The 17,242-nt window shown below is 42.3% G+C and overlaps 1 protein-coding gene and 1 long non-coding RNA gene across 2 annotated transcripts in view; one reads left to right on the forward strand and one right to left on the reverse strand.

The window, feature by feature from the left end:
• Positions 1-48: 48 nt before the first annotated feature.
• Positions 49-17,242, reverse strand: part of LOC131105046 (protein FAM131B-like) — a 49,423-nt gene continuing 32,229 nt past the window's right edge. The window contains exons 7-14 of the mRNA XM_058052746.1: positions 16,405-16,442; positions 13,172-13,207; positions 12,721-12,823; positions 9,004-9,228; positions 8,737-8,877; positions 6,608-6,927; positions 5,331-5,582; positions 49-3,958 (exon numbers count right to left, since the gene is read on the reverse strand). Of these exons, the coding sequence (XP_057908729.1) occupies positions 3,698-3,958; positions 5,331-5,582; positions 6,608-6,927; positions 8,737-8,877; positions 9,004-9,228; positions 12,721-12,823; positions 13,172-13,207; positions 16,405-16,442 (1,376 nt within the window). The 3' untranslated portion in view covers positions 49-3,697. The remainder of the gene's footprint in view (positions 3,959-5,330; positions 5,583-6,607; positions 6,928-8,736; positions 8,878-9,003; positions 9,229-12,720; positions 12,824-13,171; positions 13,208-16,404; positions 16,443-17,242) is intronic.
• LOC131105048 (uncharacterized) lies at positions 6,025-17,021 on the forward strand. The gene is made up of 3 exons (XR_009119865.1): positions 6,025-6,125; positions 6,629-9,632; positions 15,222-17,021. It is a non-coding gene; the product is annotated as an uncharacterized LOC131105048 (long non-coding RNA).

Raw genomic sequence — 17,242 nt, forward strand, 5'->3', positions numbered from 1 at the left:
ATGTGTTGTGCAACAGCAGCCCTTGTCTCCTCCTACATAAAACGATATATAGTATACTTACCGATTTGCAATCGTTCACCTCCATTGTTGATAGATAAAGTGGATAAAAGGTACGGTATGTCCACACAAATGCATAAAACATTTGCTGGTTTTGTCTCTTTATTTGCCCCACAGGAGGAGCAGGAGGAGGAGTGGTGGAGTTGTGGAAGGAGGTTCGGTCTGTGCAGTATTGAAGAGGAAAAAGGGAATGGAAAACACAAAAAAAAAAGGAGGAGACAAGAAGGAAGAATGTTCCATCAAGCATGCGTAAGTGCCAATTTTTATACACACATTTACACACGTGTCATTTCACACAGCGGCCATGTTTTTGGATGCAAATTATATGTCTGATTGCTTCCAATATATCCTTTGGTTGAACTTTTTTTTTTTTTTCGCCAGGCAGTGATTCTTCCAACAAGACAACACATACACACAAACATAGAAAATATAGACAACACATACAAAGGGTTGAGTCCCCAGTCATATACAAAAGGAGAGAGACATGATCCTTAAAGCCTTAACATCCACAGGAATAAATGTGGCTTCTTATTTATTCATTCATTGGTTGATCAAGAAAATAAAAGCAGGACTTTAGGCTCCCCCCACCCCCACCCCCCGGCCCCCAGCCAAAAAAAAAAAAGCAAGAAGAAACAGTGGCAATTCCGCTTATTTCCCATGCACGGTTCCTCTCTGAGGTGAGCACATATCGAACCAAAGCAGCATTTAGTCAAATGATAAGACTCTGTACAAGCTAATCTTCCCTTAACGGCTAAATAAATAAATGAATATGTGCCATATTGTATAAAGACATTCTTATTTGGAGCCATCATCAAAACTGACAAAATCCACCTTTTTTTTTTTTTTTTTAATCTCTCGCCAAAATGTCTTCTTGCACCACTACTTTCACAACCATGACACCTATTGTAGCTTTAGGGGTTTCAAGTAGAAAAATAAACATTGTACCAACATTGCATAAAGAAGCAAATACATCAAGTCATTCAAGTCCGTTTGTTTTGTGTTTTTTTTTTATAGCTTGAAAGTTTCTCACACAATCAATGAGAAAATGTGGCAAAGTTTCCCATGCACAGAAAGTATCTTATCTCCACTTCATCTCTCCTTTATGTATGAAATAAAAAATAAAAAATAAAAAAATGTCACACTCCCCAAAGCAGTTGCCTCACACACGAGCAAGGAAGACGCCTTAAGCTCCGCCTCTTCTATTCCCTGATTGGCTGATTGAGCAGCACACTTCCCTCCCTTTTCATTTACAGTCCAATGGAAGTTGGAATCATGAATTCAAGCATGTTTAGAAGAAATCCCAACATAAAAAAAAATATATAATACTGTACTACAATATTTGTGAGTGTAAGTTGTTTCATCTTTTCTATGATATTTACATTTTATGTAACAAGAGCCGACACCGGCGAGCCAGCCTTGTGCCTGCCTATTGCTGGTTACAATTGAGATATTTATGTGTTTTTGGTGCACAAGTATTTGGACAATTTACCAATATTTCACCTCACATGGGATTAAAAATAATCAATCAAGATGTGATTGAAGTGCAAATTTTTCAGCTTTAATTGAAGAGGTTTCACAAATGAATGTTATTCTAGAAACGACTGCCACATTATGCACATTAGCCTGACAGCCAGCCAAGCTAACGCTTCTAATCCCGCTGGCACACAAAAGGGTGAAAATTTGTCAAATCATGCACTGCGGTTGTACTGTTATTTGTCTGACAAAGTGTGAAAACTTGAAATTTCTCACACAGCTTAGCACACTCCACAAAACACCTACGGGAACTTTAGCATGGGGTGTTAAAGCGCAATCCGCATGGAATTTGCTATGCACGTTTAAGGGGACTTAGAAGCGCATGTTTGGTAGATTTGAGATAGATGGGGAAAACATTTTTTAAAAAGTCTAAAATTTGTCTTTAAACGCATTTTGATCACAACCAATAGGGGGCGTCATTTATTCATTCATTTTCTACGCTTATCCTCAGAGGGTCATGGGGGGGTGCTGGAGCCTATCCCAGCTGTCTTCAGTCGAGAGGCGGGGTACACCCTGGACTGTTCGCCAGCCAATCACAGGGCACATATAGACAAACAACCATTCACACTCACATTCATACCTATGGACAATTTGGAGTCGCCAATTAACCTAGCATGTTTTTGGAATGTGGGACCACAAAACCCACGCATGCACAGGGAGAACATGCAAACTCCACCGAGGATGGAATTGAACTCGGGTCTCCTAGTTGCGAGGCCAGTGTGCTAACCACTTGTCCACCATGCAGGCTAGACCAACAGGATGAGTCAGCAAAACATTAGTCTATCAAAGCATTTCATTTAACTATAACCATCATTTTTAAGAGCGAGTGCGTATCTTTAGGGAGGAAACTCAAAAAACAAACGTTATCATTGACAGCTGTGGAATATATTCATAATTCACGATATCCAAATACTTGTGAAACCCCATAAATTAAGCTGAAAATGTACCCTTGAATCACATATTGTTTTCTTTAAAATCCATGACGGTGCTGTAACTGTCCAAAACCTTGTGGAGTTATGTAATATTAGTAGTAGTAGTAGTAGTAGTGGTGGTAGTGGTGTAGTGGTGCAGATGAGCAAACAATGAATCCACATTTCAACACCCAAATTCCCACTGAAAGTGTTCCCGTACATTCAAACGGTGTTCGATATCATCGTCATCAAACATTATTCATGACTGAGGGTCGATGTTGTTGTTGTTGTTGTTGTTAAGTGGTTGTGTTTTGGTTATGTGTGTGTGTGTGTTTGTGTGGTGTTAAAAGCTTTCAAGAGTGGGCCTCGGCGAACATCAACCGTCCAAAAGGCAACCTCTGATCGGTTGGATTGCATCAGTGCAAAAGAAAAAAAAGAGTTCTGTCTTTTATTTTTTCTTCCTCCGCTGCTCCGAGCCCACAGTAAATCCCATCCTCCCCACGCTATGGTTTCAGTGCAAAGTCTATACAGTGCTGTATAGTACAGGTACTCCATAGGAACATGCATACAGAGAGACAGAGTAGGAAGCACACTTATCTTTACAGTACAATCCTTATCTGTGCAGTGTTAGTGTGTGTGCAGTCATGGAAGAATTCATCATTGGAGGGCTTTAAAAACTGCTTTTTGGAGGGGGGGGGGGTGTATGTATGAAGGGGGGTCGCACAATGTCCTAATATGTTGTAAACAGCCCCCCCCCTCTCTTGTTAATATCTTATCATACACTTAAACATGTATTTTTATCTTGCTCCCTTTTCCGCTTTATTATAAAATTATTCCTATTATAATGTTTTAGTATTATGTTAAATTTTCATTATAGGATGATGGGGTCACTTGTCATCAGAAAAAAAGCATGCATGTATCCACCGCCTTCCTACTTCCTGGTCCCTGGTGGTAATGTCTGTGTAGCTCCGCCTCCTCCACCTCCATCCTCTCTATGTACCTTTGGGATGTAAGGCTTACAAAGTTTGTTGCATCAGGTCTTCCATCATGTCCGCTTTCATTCCATTTTGCAAAAAAAAGTTATTTTTTTGTTTGTTTTTGATACCTGAAAAGCAACAGAATAATAGATAGATATTGTATTACTATTGTCTGACTTCGCCGGTCAGTTTTTGTATCAAGGAGTCACAGCCAGGAAGTCAGTTGGTTGCCATGGAAGCAGCCGACCCTTCTTGCTGCTGCTGCTGCTGCTGCTGCTGGCCCTCCTCTTCTTCTTCTTCCTCCTCCTGTAGCGTGTGAGCGAGGCTGCCGGACGTGGTCGCGGCGTCGGAGGCCTTCTGCTCCACCATCGGCTCTGGCAGCGGTTGCCCCGGACTACTTGCGCCGGAGGCGTCCCCCGGCTGCGTGGGCGGAGTCAACATGGCAGACTCGGGTTCCATACACAGTGTCACCTCGCCATCCTGAGGCAAACACAGACAGATATTAATTTATCTAGTTAGAAATATGCTATATTATATAGACAGCAGATCACCACAGTTACACAACATTACTTTTTGTCAAAGCATCTTCCTGCTGGAAAATGCGACTGAATGAACTCTTGAGACGGCACACTGCAAAAAATGAAAAATTTGTACATGTTGCTAGGTATGCAAGTGTAACACGAATAGCTGAGTGGCACGTCCAACACTTTACAGTACATGCAGAGGTAGATGTTGCTATCAGGAGAGTGTTTTTTGACCCCGTTGACCCGGTGCTTCTGCGATTAAAAAGAGTTTAAAGAGATGTTCATCACTTTGTAATAAAACTACTCATCTTTATATACGCCTGACAGAGTGGGAATAGCTACAGTATGTGTTTGCAGAGGCTGCACAGCGGTCGAGTGGTTAGCACGCAGACCTCACAGCTGAGAGACCAGGGTTCAATTCCACCCTCGGCCATCTCAGTGTGGAGTTTGCATGTTCTCCCCGTGCATGCGTGGGTTTTCTCCGGGTACTCTGGTTTCCTCCCACATTCCAAAAAACATGCTAGGTTAATTGGCGACTCCAAATTGTCCATAGGTATGAATGTGAGTGTGAATGGTTGTTTGTCTATATGTGCCCTGTGATTGGCTGGCGACCAGTCCAGGGTGTACCCCACCTCTCAACTGAAGACAGCTGGGATAGTCTCCAGCACCCCCGCTATCTACCCGCGGTAGAAAATGAATTAATGAGTGAATACTGGTGTGTTGTTAGAAGACAGCTAGAAGACCCAAGTTCAATTCCATCTCTGTGTGGAGTTTGCATGTTCTCCCCGTGCATTTGTGGGTTTTCTCCGGGTACTCCGGTTTCCTCCCACATTCCAAAAAACATACTAGGTTAATTGGCGACTCCAAATTGTCCATAGGTATGAATGTGAGTGTGAATGGTTGTTTGTCTATATGTGCCCTGTGATTGGCTGGCGACCAGTCCAGGGTGTACCCCGCCTCTCGTCCAAAGACAGCTGGGATAGGCTCCAGTAACCCCCGCGACCCTCGTGAGGAAAAGCGGTAGAAAATGAATGAATGAATGAATGTGTTTGCAGAGTGATGCTGTCCCCTAATGGTGTCCTACAGGAAGTGACGGACGGAAGTGTTGTATCAGCTGGCAGCATAAGGACACAACCTGTGCTTTTTGCTTGTATGTAATTGATATTTAATGTTATAATTGTGTTACTCTGAGCAGCCAGATCCTTTCCTGCGTTTCTATAAGTTGCATTTCTGGTTCTGTGGTTGTTATCACACTTTTCTTCTTTGCTATCACTCATGTAATGGGTTAAAGTATGCTAAAAACTGCATGGATCTAGTCAAGATTTCACCTTAATGTCCTCCTCTTCTTCCTGCTGCTCCAACAGTGGTGAGTGTTCGTTCCCCACCAGCTCCTCTCCGCCAGGAACACAGAGGCTGGGTTCCACCACGGCCGCCACGCCCATGTAGCCTCCAGCCTCCACCTGATAGGCCTCCATCTGTCCCGTGTTCCACAGGTCAACCAGGGGCGGGTGCACTTGGTGGACCAGGCTGTGAATGGTGCTGTTGGGGGTCGCTTGCAAGGAGTGGTTGGCGCTGTGCAGCTGGGGAAAAAATTTTGATGATGAGGAGACTGGAATCAGTGGGATCTGTTTTTGATCCATGGATCAAATCACAGGTGTTCCAACTGTTTTTTTTAAACTCCGCACATAGGCAAGTACAATTGGTAAACTATACACAAAGCCTGTTTTGTATTTGCAGACATAATTCAGCGAAATGTAAACACCAAAATGTGGCTACAATAGAACCACAATGTTCCCACATCCCCAAAAAACATGAATGTCAAATTAATCTGAGACTGAAAATTGTCCATAGGTGTGAATTTGTAGGTTAGTGCATTTTTTTTTAAATGTAAACATTATTTTTTATTCATAGAGTATAAGTGCAAATCATTAAAAATAATATAGGTTAGGTGGTTATGTTTTATTCTGTAGCATTCTTATATTTGAGCTGTGATCAACGAGTAAGTCTTGATCAGTTAATCATCGATCGATTGCTTCCTTTTGGCTCCGTCCGTAGTCGCTGTGTTTTGCTAGTTGCAATAAATTCCAGTGCGACGAAGTCATTGATTTCTCCCTCTATTCCAGGTGGGGTAGCTATTAATTATAATGTTTTGTATCGTTATGAATATTATAAGTACATTTCTATCCGTGTTGTTGTGAGTATATACATGCTAGCGAATCGCTATAAGCTAACGTTTGAAAGTTAGCTTAGCAATTGCCCCTGCTTGTGCTTGGGTTCAACCCGTGTCAATTGTGTCGTCATGTATAATACAAATATCCCCTGTTTGTATAATAATTTGCTGCATGATAATTTTGCTGTAGCTGTAATTATCTCATCCATATGATGTAACTTCGCCGGCAAAATGGGTCTGTTTGGTAGCTAACACATAAATTGGATTAATTTGACAATATGTTTATTATTGTGGTCGTTGTTTTTTTGTTGCACACACCATTTAGTAGCAATGTTACAAACACAACTAAAATAGCGTTTTTAAAGACTGTCAGTGTAGATGTAGATATAATCTACAATGCAATTGTACATTTCACTCATCCCTCATGGTGCTCACCTGTTGCTGCTGATACTGCAGGAGCTGCTGCTGCTGGTAGTGCTGCATCTGTTGGATCTGCTGCAGCTGCTGCAGCTGGCTCTGCTGCTGCAGGCTGAACTGCTGCTGCTGCTGTTGCTGCTGCTGCGACAGGAAGTGAGCGGCTGCCTGCCCGTCGTAGCCCTCAGTCCCCACGAGGTAGGAGCCGGCGGGAGGAGACGCCACACCCGACGGGTCGTTGTTGATGGGATCCCAGGCATCCGAGGATGAGAGGCAGTAGTGTCCCTGGGAGACGTAGGTGTGGGGCCACACCTCCGCTGAGGAGTGGTGCAAGATCTGGTCTGGAGGAAGTAAGGAATGATAGCGGGAAAGCGGTACGAGAACCATGATTATTTGATATGGTGGTGACTGAATCAATACAGTGAAATTTTTAATCAGATCCAATTGCACCACGAAAGTTGCACAAAACTTCAGAGATCAAACTGAATTGTGCAAGATTCACTTCAGTGAGCATGAAAGGATTAACTTTGCTTATTATTATTTTTTTGTTTAGATTTTTTACAACACTTTCCAAAAGTACCAGCCTCAACAAGCAGTGTTACGAGAAAGATACACAGGGCCTGACCCAATAGTTAAGTTTACATTAGTGTATTACAGCGATGCCTTGGTTAACATTCAGGCTCAAACCAAAACGGACTCTAACCAAAGCAAATTTTCCCATAGAAAATTATGTAACTCCAGTTAATCTGTTTAAAACACCGAAAAATGTTAACGTAAAACACATTTTATAGACATTATTTATAGTTGTACATGCAGAAAATGATGCAAAAAGAATTACAAATAAATAGACAACTGAACATGTAACATCAAAACGTAGTTTTGTTGGAAAACACCCACAAAACCATCAATTATGGGCAAAAAGCTGGATTATCCACCAAACTGTTGCTGAAGCCTGATGCCGTTCCAACATTACTTTGTTATGTTGAAGAGTCAGAAGCATAAACTGTAAGTAATTTATCAGTGGTTGTCTGTGTAGCATTACATAGTGTGCATACAGGAAGCGCCTGTACTGCATTTTGGGTAATTTGCATACTAACAGTTGCACATCTCAGAGGACCTGGGCTACACTGTGAACCCTACTCATACCATCAAAAAAAAATCCCACTTCTTCCTGAGAATGTTGAGAAGTAACAAACTCCACCTCCACCACTGCTGGAACTATTTCTACCACTGTTCGATAGAGAGTGTCCCTCACCTATGGATGCACTGTGTGGTATGGAAAAGGAACAACTGCAGCAGGTCATCAAGACAGCTCAACGAATCATCGGCTCGCCACTTCCCCACGTCTAGAGAGATCTATTTCAGTCGCCTCCTCCGACGGGCCAGACAGATACTGGATGACCCCGCCCACCATGGGCACTCTCTATTTGTCTATCTTCCCTGTGGCAGACTCAGTCATGAGAGCTTGGAGCACTAGACTGAAACATACTGTAGCTTTTTGCCCATGGCTGTGAAGAGAGTCTTTCTTGATACAACTAAGGACTTGCAACATTTAACATTTTTCTGCACCTGTTTTTTTTTTTTTTTTTATAATTTATTGCATTTTTTTCATTTTGCAATCATTCACAATCCTTATGTGAAACGTGTCATTTGGTTTTTAACCAAGGCAGGTATCACCTTTAATACAGACTTTGACTCTAGAACAGAAAAATGCTGACCAACTGGAGTTTGGCCAGCATCCTGGAATTGATTCCGAGGCCTAGATCCAAAAACCTGGCATATAAATCTCTTAAAGACTAGTCAAGTGGCCTGCCCTGTAATGTAGATTCATTACTTTTGTCACATCTTATGATGCTGACACACAAGAACACTTTGTGCAATATTCCATCTCTCAAGAGGCGGATCTAAATTAGACCCAAGAGTAAACACACAGCGATTTTTTTTTTTCTACTCTGAGGTTATTATTTTTCGTGTATTTGATTTAAGAATCATGGGATGGCTTCATGCAAATGTGCTAACGAAGCATCACACCCTTTAAATTGTAAAGGACAACAACAAAGTAATGTGAAGCTCATTAAGGCGTACCTGAGAATTGCTTTTCTATCAAAATGTGCTGTTTATGCAGACTACATCAACTTTGCAAACGTTACCTCGACTGGTGATGCTCTCCTGGTTGACCTCGCTCAGATGGGCCACGCTGCCCTGGTTTGAACCTGACCGAGGGCTCTCGCCATCCATGGATGACCAGGCCAGGAGGGTGGCCTCCGAAATGGCAAACTGCTGCAGGATACCTGAGGTTAAAGATGATATTAAGGGTCATGAATGATGCCTTAATTGGCTGTTTAAGACGACAGGAGAAGAGCACTTGACAGGCACTGTGAAGGACCTTGCCCTTGTCAGTGGCTGTGTTTGCCAACCTGCGGCGAATCGAGCTTCCTTCTCGCCGTCGCTCAGGTCACTGTAGGCGTCGTTCTCTAGCCGCCGCTCCTTTTCCCGCTCCTGGGTGCTGATACGGGACTGGGGGAGGCCCCCCGAGCCTACTGTCTGCATGCCCCAGTTCTGCCACTCAATCATGTGAGCGACGCGACCCTGAGCCATGGCCGTGGGCTTGGTCACTCTTTCCTTCATGGAGCGGGTCACACCTGAAGGGCGGATGGGGTTGAGTTTGGGAGGAAATGAGGGAAGTGTAGGAATTGAAGGAGGTGGATAATAAATGACAGGAGTTCAGGGAATATGGAGAAGAGACGTGGAGAAATAGAAAAAAGGGGGAGGGGAAGACATAGGATAATAGTGTTATTATCAAGTGTGTATGACCGGTAGTGGATGATGTGATGGCCTGTCGAAGAAATGAAGCCTGCAGGGTGAGACTGATATATTGCTTTTACGTTGTTAATATTGGGCTGTTATGTTAAGTTATGCCTTTAGATATGATGTCATATTCTTGCATTTGTTTGTTTTTTAATGATGTTCTAACAGTAATATGCATCCTTATAGATTGTGAGCATCAAACATGAGAAGAAAATGTCGACCTACAGACGTGGGAACTGTAAGTTTGATTATTTTGTTTTTCTGTGTATTTGTAAAAAGTGCATAATAGCGCTTCTTGGAGGCACACATTCTGTGGACAAACAGTGACAGACACAAAATGGTGTGTTCACAGCATCAAGGCGAGATTTTATACAGCACACTTCCAACACACTATTGAAGGATCTCTGAGAAATAATAGAATATGGGACCTTGAAAATGTGCCCATGTTAAATAATACAATTAAATAGCTTCAAATTGAGATATTTAAGCGTGAAAGAAGTATATCAGTCAAAGCCTACTATTCATATGGCTGTGGCTAAATGGGGGTGCTTGTGAACATGGATTATGAGAATAGCTGAATGGCAGAGGTTATAGAGATGACATTCATGTGTTTAAATGAGCCATCATCTCATGGCAGTGGGAGGGAAGGAAGGAAGAAGAGGAGGGAATGCATGTGTGGGATCTGTCAAAAGTGCATCATGGGCTTGAACAGGTTAATTGGGGTGACGTGACAGCGTTGGCATGAGTAATGAGAGCCTGTCGACACTGTAAGCGCCTGCACCACTATACTGAGGTAGTAGAAGTAGAAAAACATCCCTCACTCCTCGCAACCATCATTCCCATGTATAGACTGCACCCAAGCTGACGTATGAGCCGCTAACTTTACAGCACGCTTTATGACAACATATAATGTAGTGTTAAACCGATTGAGCTGAACGCATGATATGCGCGAATAAATTACATTAAAGGGTCGAGAGACATCATTGGCGTAGTCCACACAGTCAAGCATCTGCACTGCACCGCAGAAATCAACTGACTAGAGCCATTAGGAGCTGATCTGTGCACCACTTCCAGTACATGCGGCTATTTTTTTTTTTCTTTCCAACATCCGTTCAATGTTACAATTAATACACAGTGGAACCTCTAAAGTCAACAATGTGGAATTGAACCAAAATTGCCTCTGAAGTTGAATTGAAGAATGCAGGATAGCATCATATTACAAGAGATTTCAGTTCACATCACGCTTTTATTTCAAAAGATTGATATGTTTCATGCATGATGGCACATACGAACTCGGTGTAACTCACGATAGCTCTGTTCAGTGAGCGTAAAATGCTTATCATGCACGTTTCCCTTTTTCTCTGGATATTTGTCGCTTTTTTTTTTACATGTTTTGCTCAAGAACATACATTAAGTAAGCTGCGTTGCTTGTTACAGTGGTTCACTTCTTTTTATGTGTAACAACTGGGAATGTTAAAATATTAGCTGAGAAAGGCACTTTTTGGAATTAATTTAATAGTTTATTTTTATATTAATGGTAATGGTTTTATTTCATTTGAACATGCATCAGATTACAATTGAGTGCACCACATAATCAATTCACAGTTCCACATGTCCAAAAGGAGTAGGAAGAAGCAAAGCTTATTAAATCCTACCCCTCCATCTGGTACTTTTACAATCAGGAACTGTTACATTTGTTCACTTCCTGCTTTCCCAACATAGTTTATTGACATACAATGACATAATGTGTACCATTGTAAGTGTCAATATAGTGATATGTATAGCACATCATGACTCTTCATCCTTGTATTTAGCAAACATCAACTGCTTGTATTGTTTCTTGAATTGGCTCATCGTTGTGCATTGTTTGAGGGTCTTACTCAATCCATTCCATAGTTTGATTCCACATACTGAAATGCTATGGCTTTTTAACGTAGTCCGAGCATAGAAGTGTTTCAAATGTAGTTCTTCCCTGAGATCATATTTCTCCTCTGGATGAAGTATTGGATGACATTTTTAGCTAATTGGTTATTTTTAGCCTTATGCATTATTTTAGCTGTTTGAAGATGAACTATAAGTTTATGTATTTGTGATTTTAGAAATAAGGAGTTAGTATGTTCTCTGTAGGCAGTACATTTAACGAGTGAAGATTGTTTTTATAGTTATTACCCCATATTTCCACACAATAAGTAGGATATGTAGGAACCAGATTAATGGTTACCTTATTTGTTAAGTTTAAGTTACTGTATACTAAGTTAAAACATTGGAGTTTTCACAACTGATTTTGCTTGACTTTAAAGGTTCCACTATATATTAAAGGTGGTAAAACCAAACCTCTGCTAAGTAGTCACACAAACATTGTACTGTAATAAGATATATGTAAAAATAATCAAGAGAAATGTTGTTAGGGTTTACAATTTAAAACCGAAATAGAGTTCTCTAACTAAGGCTACGTCCACACAAACGCAGTTTTTTTGTAAAAGAAATGAAACACACGTCTATTGATGGAATAACACAACATTTAGCATTTGAATATAAAATCTAACATTTCTCTTATTAGACGCTGTTTCCTATGCGAGCGCGGTGACGAAGGAGATTGCTGTGCATGTCTGTTGTGCTGCCTGTGTGTCATATGTTTGGGAGACACTTCTTACATCCTGCAAAGTCAGCATTGTCTCATCCGCGCTATAAAAGCCAACGTGAATGTGCACTTTTCATTTCAACTACGCTGGGGCATCTTTCCGTTTAACATCACTGGCCAAATAGAGCGGCATTTGTTTGTTTTTTCTTCTTCTGCAAGACAAGGACAAATAGCCAGCCAGGGGGGAAATATGTGTTTTTGGAAAAAAAAGGTGTGGACATAGCCTTAAAAAGTTGTTGGTGCCACATCAGTTTGTCTACGATAAAAAAAAGCCACTGGATTAAATGAAAAACACTACACTGAGAGCAAACACTTCACTGCACTCGATTGAACTCCACTCAACACAACACTTTGCACAAGTCAAAACACCCAAAGTCATTCTAATTCAGGACGACACACAAACACAGAAAACTACACTGCCCCACTCACCTGTTCTTAGAGCAACCAGCGCTGCACGGTGATGTGTGTATTGTCTTTTTCAGACTGACTTTATTCCGCCAATGACTCACACTGAGTCATTGACTAGCACAGTGTGAGAAGGAGTAGGAAGGGGGCGGGGGGGGAAAGGGAGGGGAGGTGATAAAAGGGGAACCCATTTCGGGTACCATGCTGACTCCAAAGTCCGCAGAGAAGGGGGACGGAGCCAACATGGGGTCTCTTTACCGCTCACAGCACAGACACACACCTGACACACCTGACAGAGAAGACTTAGCCAGAGCTCCAATGCCGTAGGCGTTTGAGTTCCTCTTGAGGCGCGGCAGGATCGACGTGGTGTCCTCCATAGACAGCTGCATAGAGGAGGAAAGTGAGGGCGGAGGGATGGAGGAGAAAGAAGAGGGAGAAGAAAAGGATAGTATGGACGGTGTGACGGGGCACACAAAGACATCCAGACGGTGTGTGTTAGAGAGAGGTGAGTGGAGGGAAGAAGTGATGGAGATGTTGGATTAATAACAAAGCTACATTGCTCGAACCTTTATTGCAAGTCAGTGTGTGCTTATTCCTACTGTGCCCGATGCACTATACGGACTGTAAAGTGTAAAAAGGTGGGGACGTTGGTCGTGAACGGGGTGTGAAGACTTCTAAAAGGGTGCCTCCGATCAAAACAAAATATGAAGGACTGATGTCACAACACTTACATTGATTCCTTCCCATGAAAATTCTGAGCGGCCATGCTGAGCAGGAGAGCGACAAGGAGGTGATAGGGAAGGGAAAGACAGCAACAGGACAGAGAGAACATTGGCATGCATGGAGGGTACACAGCAAGGGGGGGAATAGGAAGATTGCAACAGATAGGGAGATTGCACATGGGGAATGCAAAGGAAGAGAAAAGAGGAAGATACAAGATACGGGATGTTTTTCAGGAACGAGTCAAGACCAGAATGACAGGGAGAAAGGAGGGAATTAAACATCCATCAGTTTGGATTTGTTCACTTATGAAGAGATTGAATATGCTAGGGAGGAATGAGCCGCCTCACCGCTGACATTCATAGGCCACAGCATTACGTACTGTACGTCTGCACCGTCCAATAGAATAGCAAAAAAGATGTTTTGATTGACACTGTCATGAAATGTATTTGTGTTCGCTAACTTCTGCTCCTGAACCGGTGCACCTATTGTTCATTCATTCATTCATTTTCTACCGCTTTTCCTCACAAGGGTCGCAGGGGTGCTGGAGCCTATCCCGGCGGGGTACAACCTGGACTGGTTGCCAGCGTATCATAGGGCACATACTATAGACAAACAACCATTCACACTCACATTCATACCTATGGACAATTTGGAGTCACCAAGGGTCGCGGGGGTTGCTGGAGCCTATCCCAGCTGTCTTTGGGCGAGAGGCGGGGTACACCCTGGACTGGTCACCAGCCAATCACAGGGCACATATAGACAAACAACCATTCACACTCACATTCATACCTATGGACAATTTGGAGTCACCAATTAACCTAGCATGTTTTTTTTGGAATGTGGGAGGAAACCGGAATACCCGGAGAAAACCCACACATGCACAGGGAGAACATGCAAACTCCACACCGATGGTGGAATTGAACCCTGGTCTCCTAGCTGTGAGGCCCGCGTGTTAACCACTCGACCACTATGCCGCCTAAATCCCAAATTATTCATTCATTCATTTTCTACCGCTTTTCCTCACGAGGGTCGCGGGGGTGCTGGAGCCTATCCCAGCTGTCTTTGGGCGAGAGGCGGGGTACACCCTGGACTGGTCGCCAGCCAATCACAGGGCACATATAGACAAACAACCATTCACACTCACATTCATACCTATGGACAATTTGGAGTCGCCAATTAACCTAGCATGTTTTTGGAATGTGGGAGGAAACCGGAGAACATGCAAACTCCACACAGAGGTGGCCGAGAGTGGAATTGAACCCTGGTCTCCTAGCTGTGAGGTCTGCGCACTAACCACTCGAGCGCCGTGACGCCTGCACCTATTGTTTTTCTGGCAAATACATGTCATGGCGGTGATGTAAACAAACCCCAAAATTTGACCCCCATAATGTAGATCGACTTGGAATTTCTCTCACTGCTGTACGCATTCCACAAAACACTTACTGTAACGTGTTTGTTTAGTCAAATCACCACAAAATGTAGTACACACCTACTAGTATAGTTAGTGTACGGATGCCAGAGGCAGTCTGATAGAGAGAAAAAGATGTCAGTAGTATCTGATGCAGCAGTCACACAAAAGACTAAAGCCTGCAGTAGCAGGATGAGGATGTGTGTGTGTGTGGGGGGGGGGTGGGGGGGGCAGGCTGCTGGTGCTGCTGAGGACAAAGGCGATAAGGCGGAATTTTTCTTTATCAGCTGGACACTAACTAGACCGGGACACCGGGTGGCTACTGGCGATGCAGAAAAGTCGATATTGACAATCGGTTTTTAGTGGAAAGTAGAAACACTTATTCATTGTGCACCTCCATGGGCAAATTAGGCCAATTCAACGATGGATTAATTACAGTTAATTCATTGTAGGGATGGGCATCGTTATTTAATTGAGAAGAAAGTAGAAAATCCAACATTAAAATCAAATATTAAATATCCCCTAAAATACAAAATGGACATTTTAATTATATTCCAATTGTGATATGTGTGCCTACAGCCTATTTAGGAGTAGCACATGTGAGAAAAAAATGTTCATAATATTCATCCATGCATCCATTTTCTGTACAGCTTGTCTTCGCTAGGGTCAGCGGTGTGCTGGAACCTATCCCAGAAGTCTTCAGTCAAGAGGCGGGTCGATTTTTCATGATGTGATGAGGTCAAAAACCTTCTTCCTCGTTGACATGGTAACGCCTCTTACTCTTACCGCTCCTAGCTAGTGTACGTATATGACCACACTTCATAGTGTGAAAAATAAACAGGCTTTGCTACAGCTATGCTAACTAACTGTCAGTCTCTACAGACATTTCATAATTTAGTTTTCTTCAGCGAATACGCTTTAAAAGATTAAACCATCCATCCTCATATTGTGACTTTATTTTTTTAACATTATATCTTTTCCATTATACTCCTTTTTAACAGACTATTATATGAATGTAACTGAATACCAACCAACATAACTCAGAATCAGCCTTTATCAATACAGTTGACAACTTCCTGTTTTTTTTTATTCTGTGTAAACATATTTTCCATGTAGATATTTCCTTTTATACGTCTCCTTCCACTCAGGCACAAGTAGTGAAGAGATTTAGCACTTGAATGATCGAGTGCACAAGTGAAGAAGCTACACCCATGTTCCTTCTTAAAAAGGCCCCCAAAAAAATGATCTTATGATGGCCCTGCATGGGTGAGTTCTTCTCTTGCAAGGGCACGGCGGAGCATAATGCATAAATAAATCATGGAATAGGTCTGCAGTACTTTTTGGGTTGAAAAGTGAAGCTGCGTTTTAGTGGAAAATGGCTTTCTCTCCTGCACCCTGTCCCAGAGGAGAGAGAAAGAAGAGGAAGTGAGGAGAGGCTATAATGGGAATGGTCACTGTTTTTTTTTTCTTTACGAGCACTGAGCAGCAACTCTTTTTCGAGGTGGACGTCGACACATTGTTTGACCGCAGTGAGATGCCGATTGATGGAAATTGTTCACTCTTCCAGCTATATGCCACCCTATCATGTGCAGACGTATGTGCTGGAAATGGAAGTGATTGACAGTGACGCACAGCGGTACTTTCCTAATCTACTAGTGAGAGCAGGAGAGCACGTGACTCGAGTCAGGGGATGAGGGGGGGTGTGGGTGGGTGAGGTGAGCTGCCTGTCAACACCGCACCTCACCGTGCAACTACTTCAAGTCAGCCATGTTGGTTCCTCGGCTTGTCCTGGCTTGTGGCAAAAGTTCTGCTTAACGGCGAATGAGGTCTTACCTGCTCCCCATCCTTCTGGACTGGCACGCCATCTGCTGCTGAGTGCAGAGACAACAGGGGGGAGAAACACAGAGAGAGAGGAGAAATGTTAATGTTCCATTTCATTGATTCGACTTGGAGACAATCATGCTTCAATCGTGCTTAAGTATATCATCTTCTATAGATAGCGGCCATATGCATTTTCTCCAAAATATCCAACCTGTACCATCACACTTTTCAGCACTGGTCCCAGTTGTGTGGTACGGTTTGCTTGTATACAGTACCGCTAGACAAGCTTGAGTCTTTTGCCGTCAGTATTGTCACTTCTGTGAATGTAAGGAATGGATTTAAAAGAAAAATTAACCATTTAATGCAGGGGTCTCAAACTCAACTCAACCACCGGAGCTAGGTTCTGGGTGAAGCCGAGCCGCATCAGGTTTTCAAAAAAAAAAACCCAAAACGCATTTATTAAAAACTGGAAAAAAAAAAAATCTTCAATGCTTTTGCTTCTGCTATACCCTACACTTTTTCAGTACTTTGGTTCCGGTTTTCCACACCAAAATATCTGATAAAACATTCCACTGTTCTCAAATATCTTAATAAAAAAATATATAAATAAATAAATAAACAAATTAAGAATAAAGACAATAAATCAATCAATCAGTAATAAATAAGTAAAATAATAATAAAACAGCAAATACGAAAAACGTAAGAAACCACATACAGTTGGTAGAGAAATTATTTTTTCCAGATTCAAATGTACAGTATTAACAGTGATTTAACCTTTAACATGAACATGAATGAAACTTAATAATTTTACCCAATTAGCAAGTTAGCATCGTACTCAGTTCCGTCTGGG

The sequence above is a fragment of the Doryrhamphus excisus genome, chromosome 17 (assembly GCF_030265055.1).
Source record: "Doryrhamphus excisus isolate RoL2022-K1 chromosome 17, RoL_Dexc_1.0, whole genome shotgun sequence".
NCBI classification, from domain to species: domain Eukaryota; kingdom Metazoa; phylum Chordata; class Actinopteri; order Syngnathiformes; family Syngnathidae; genus Doryrhamphus; species Doryrhamphus excisus.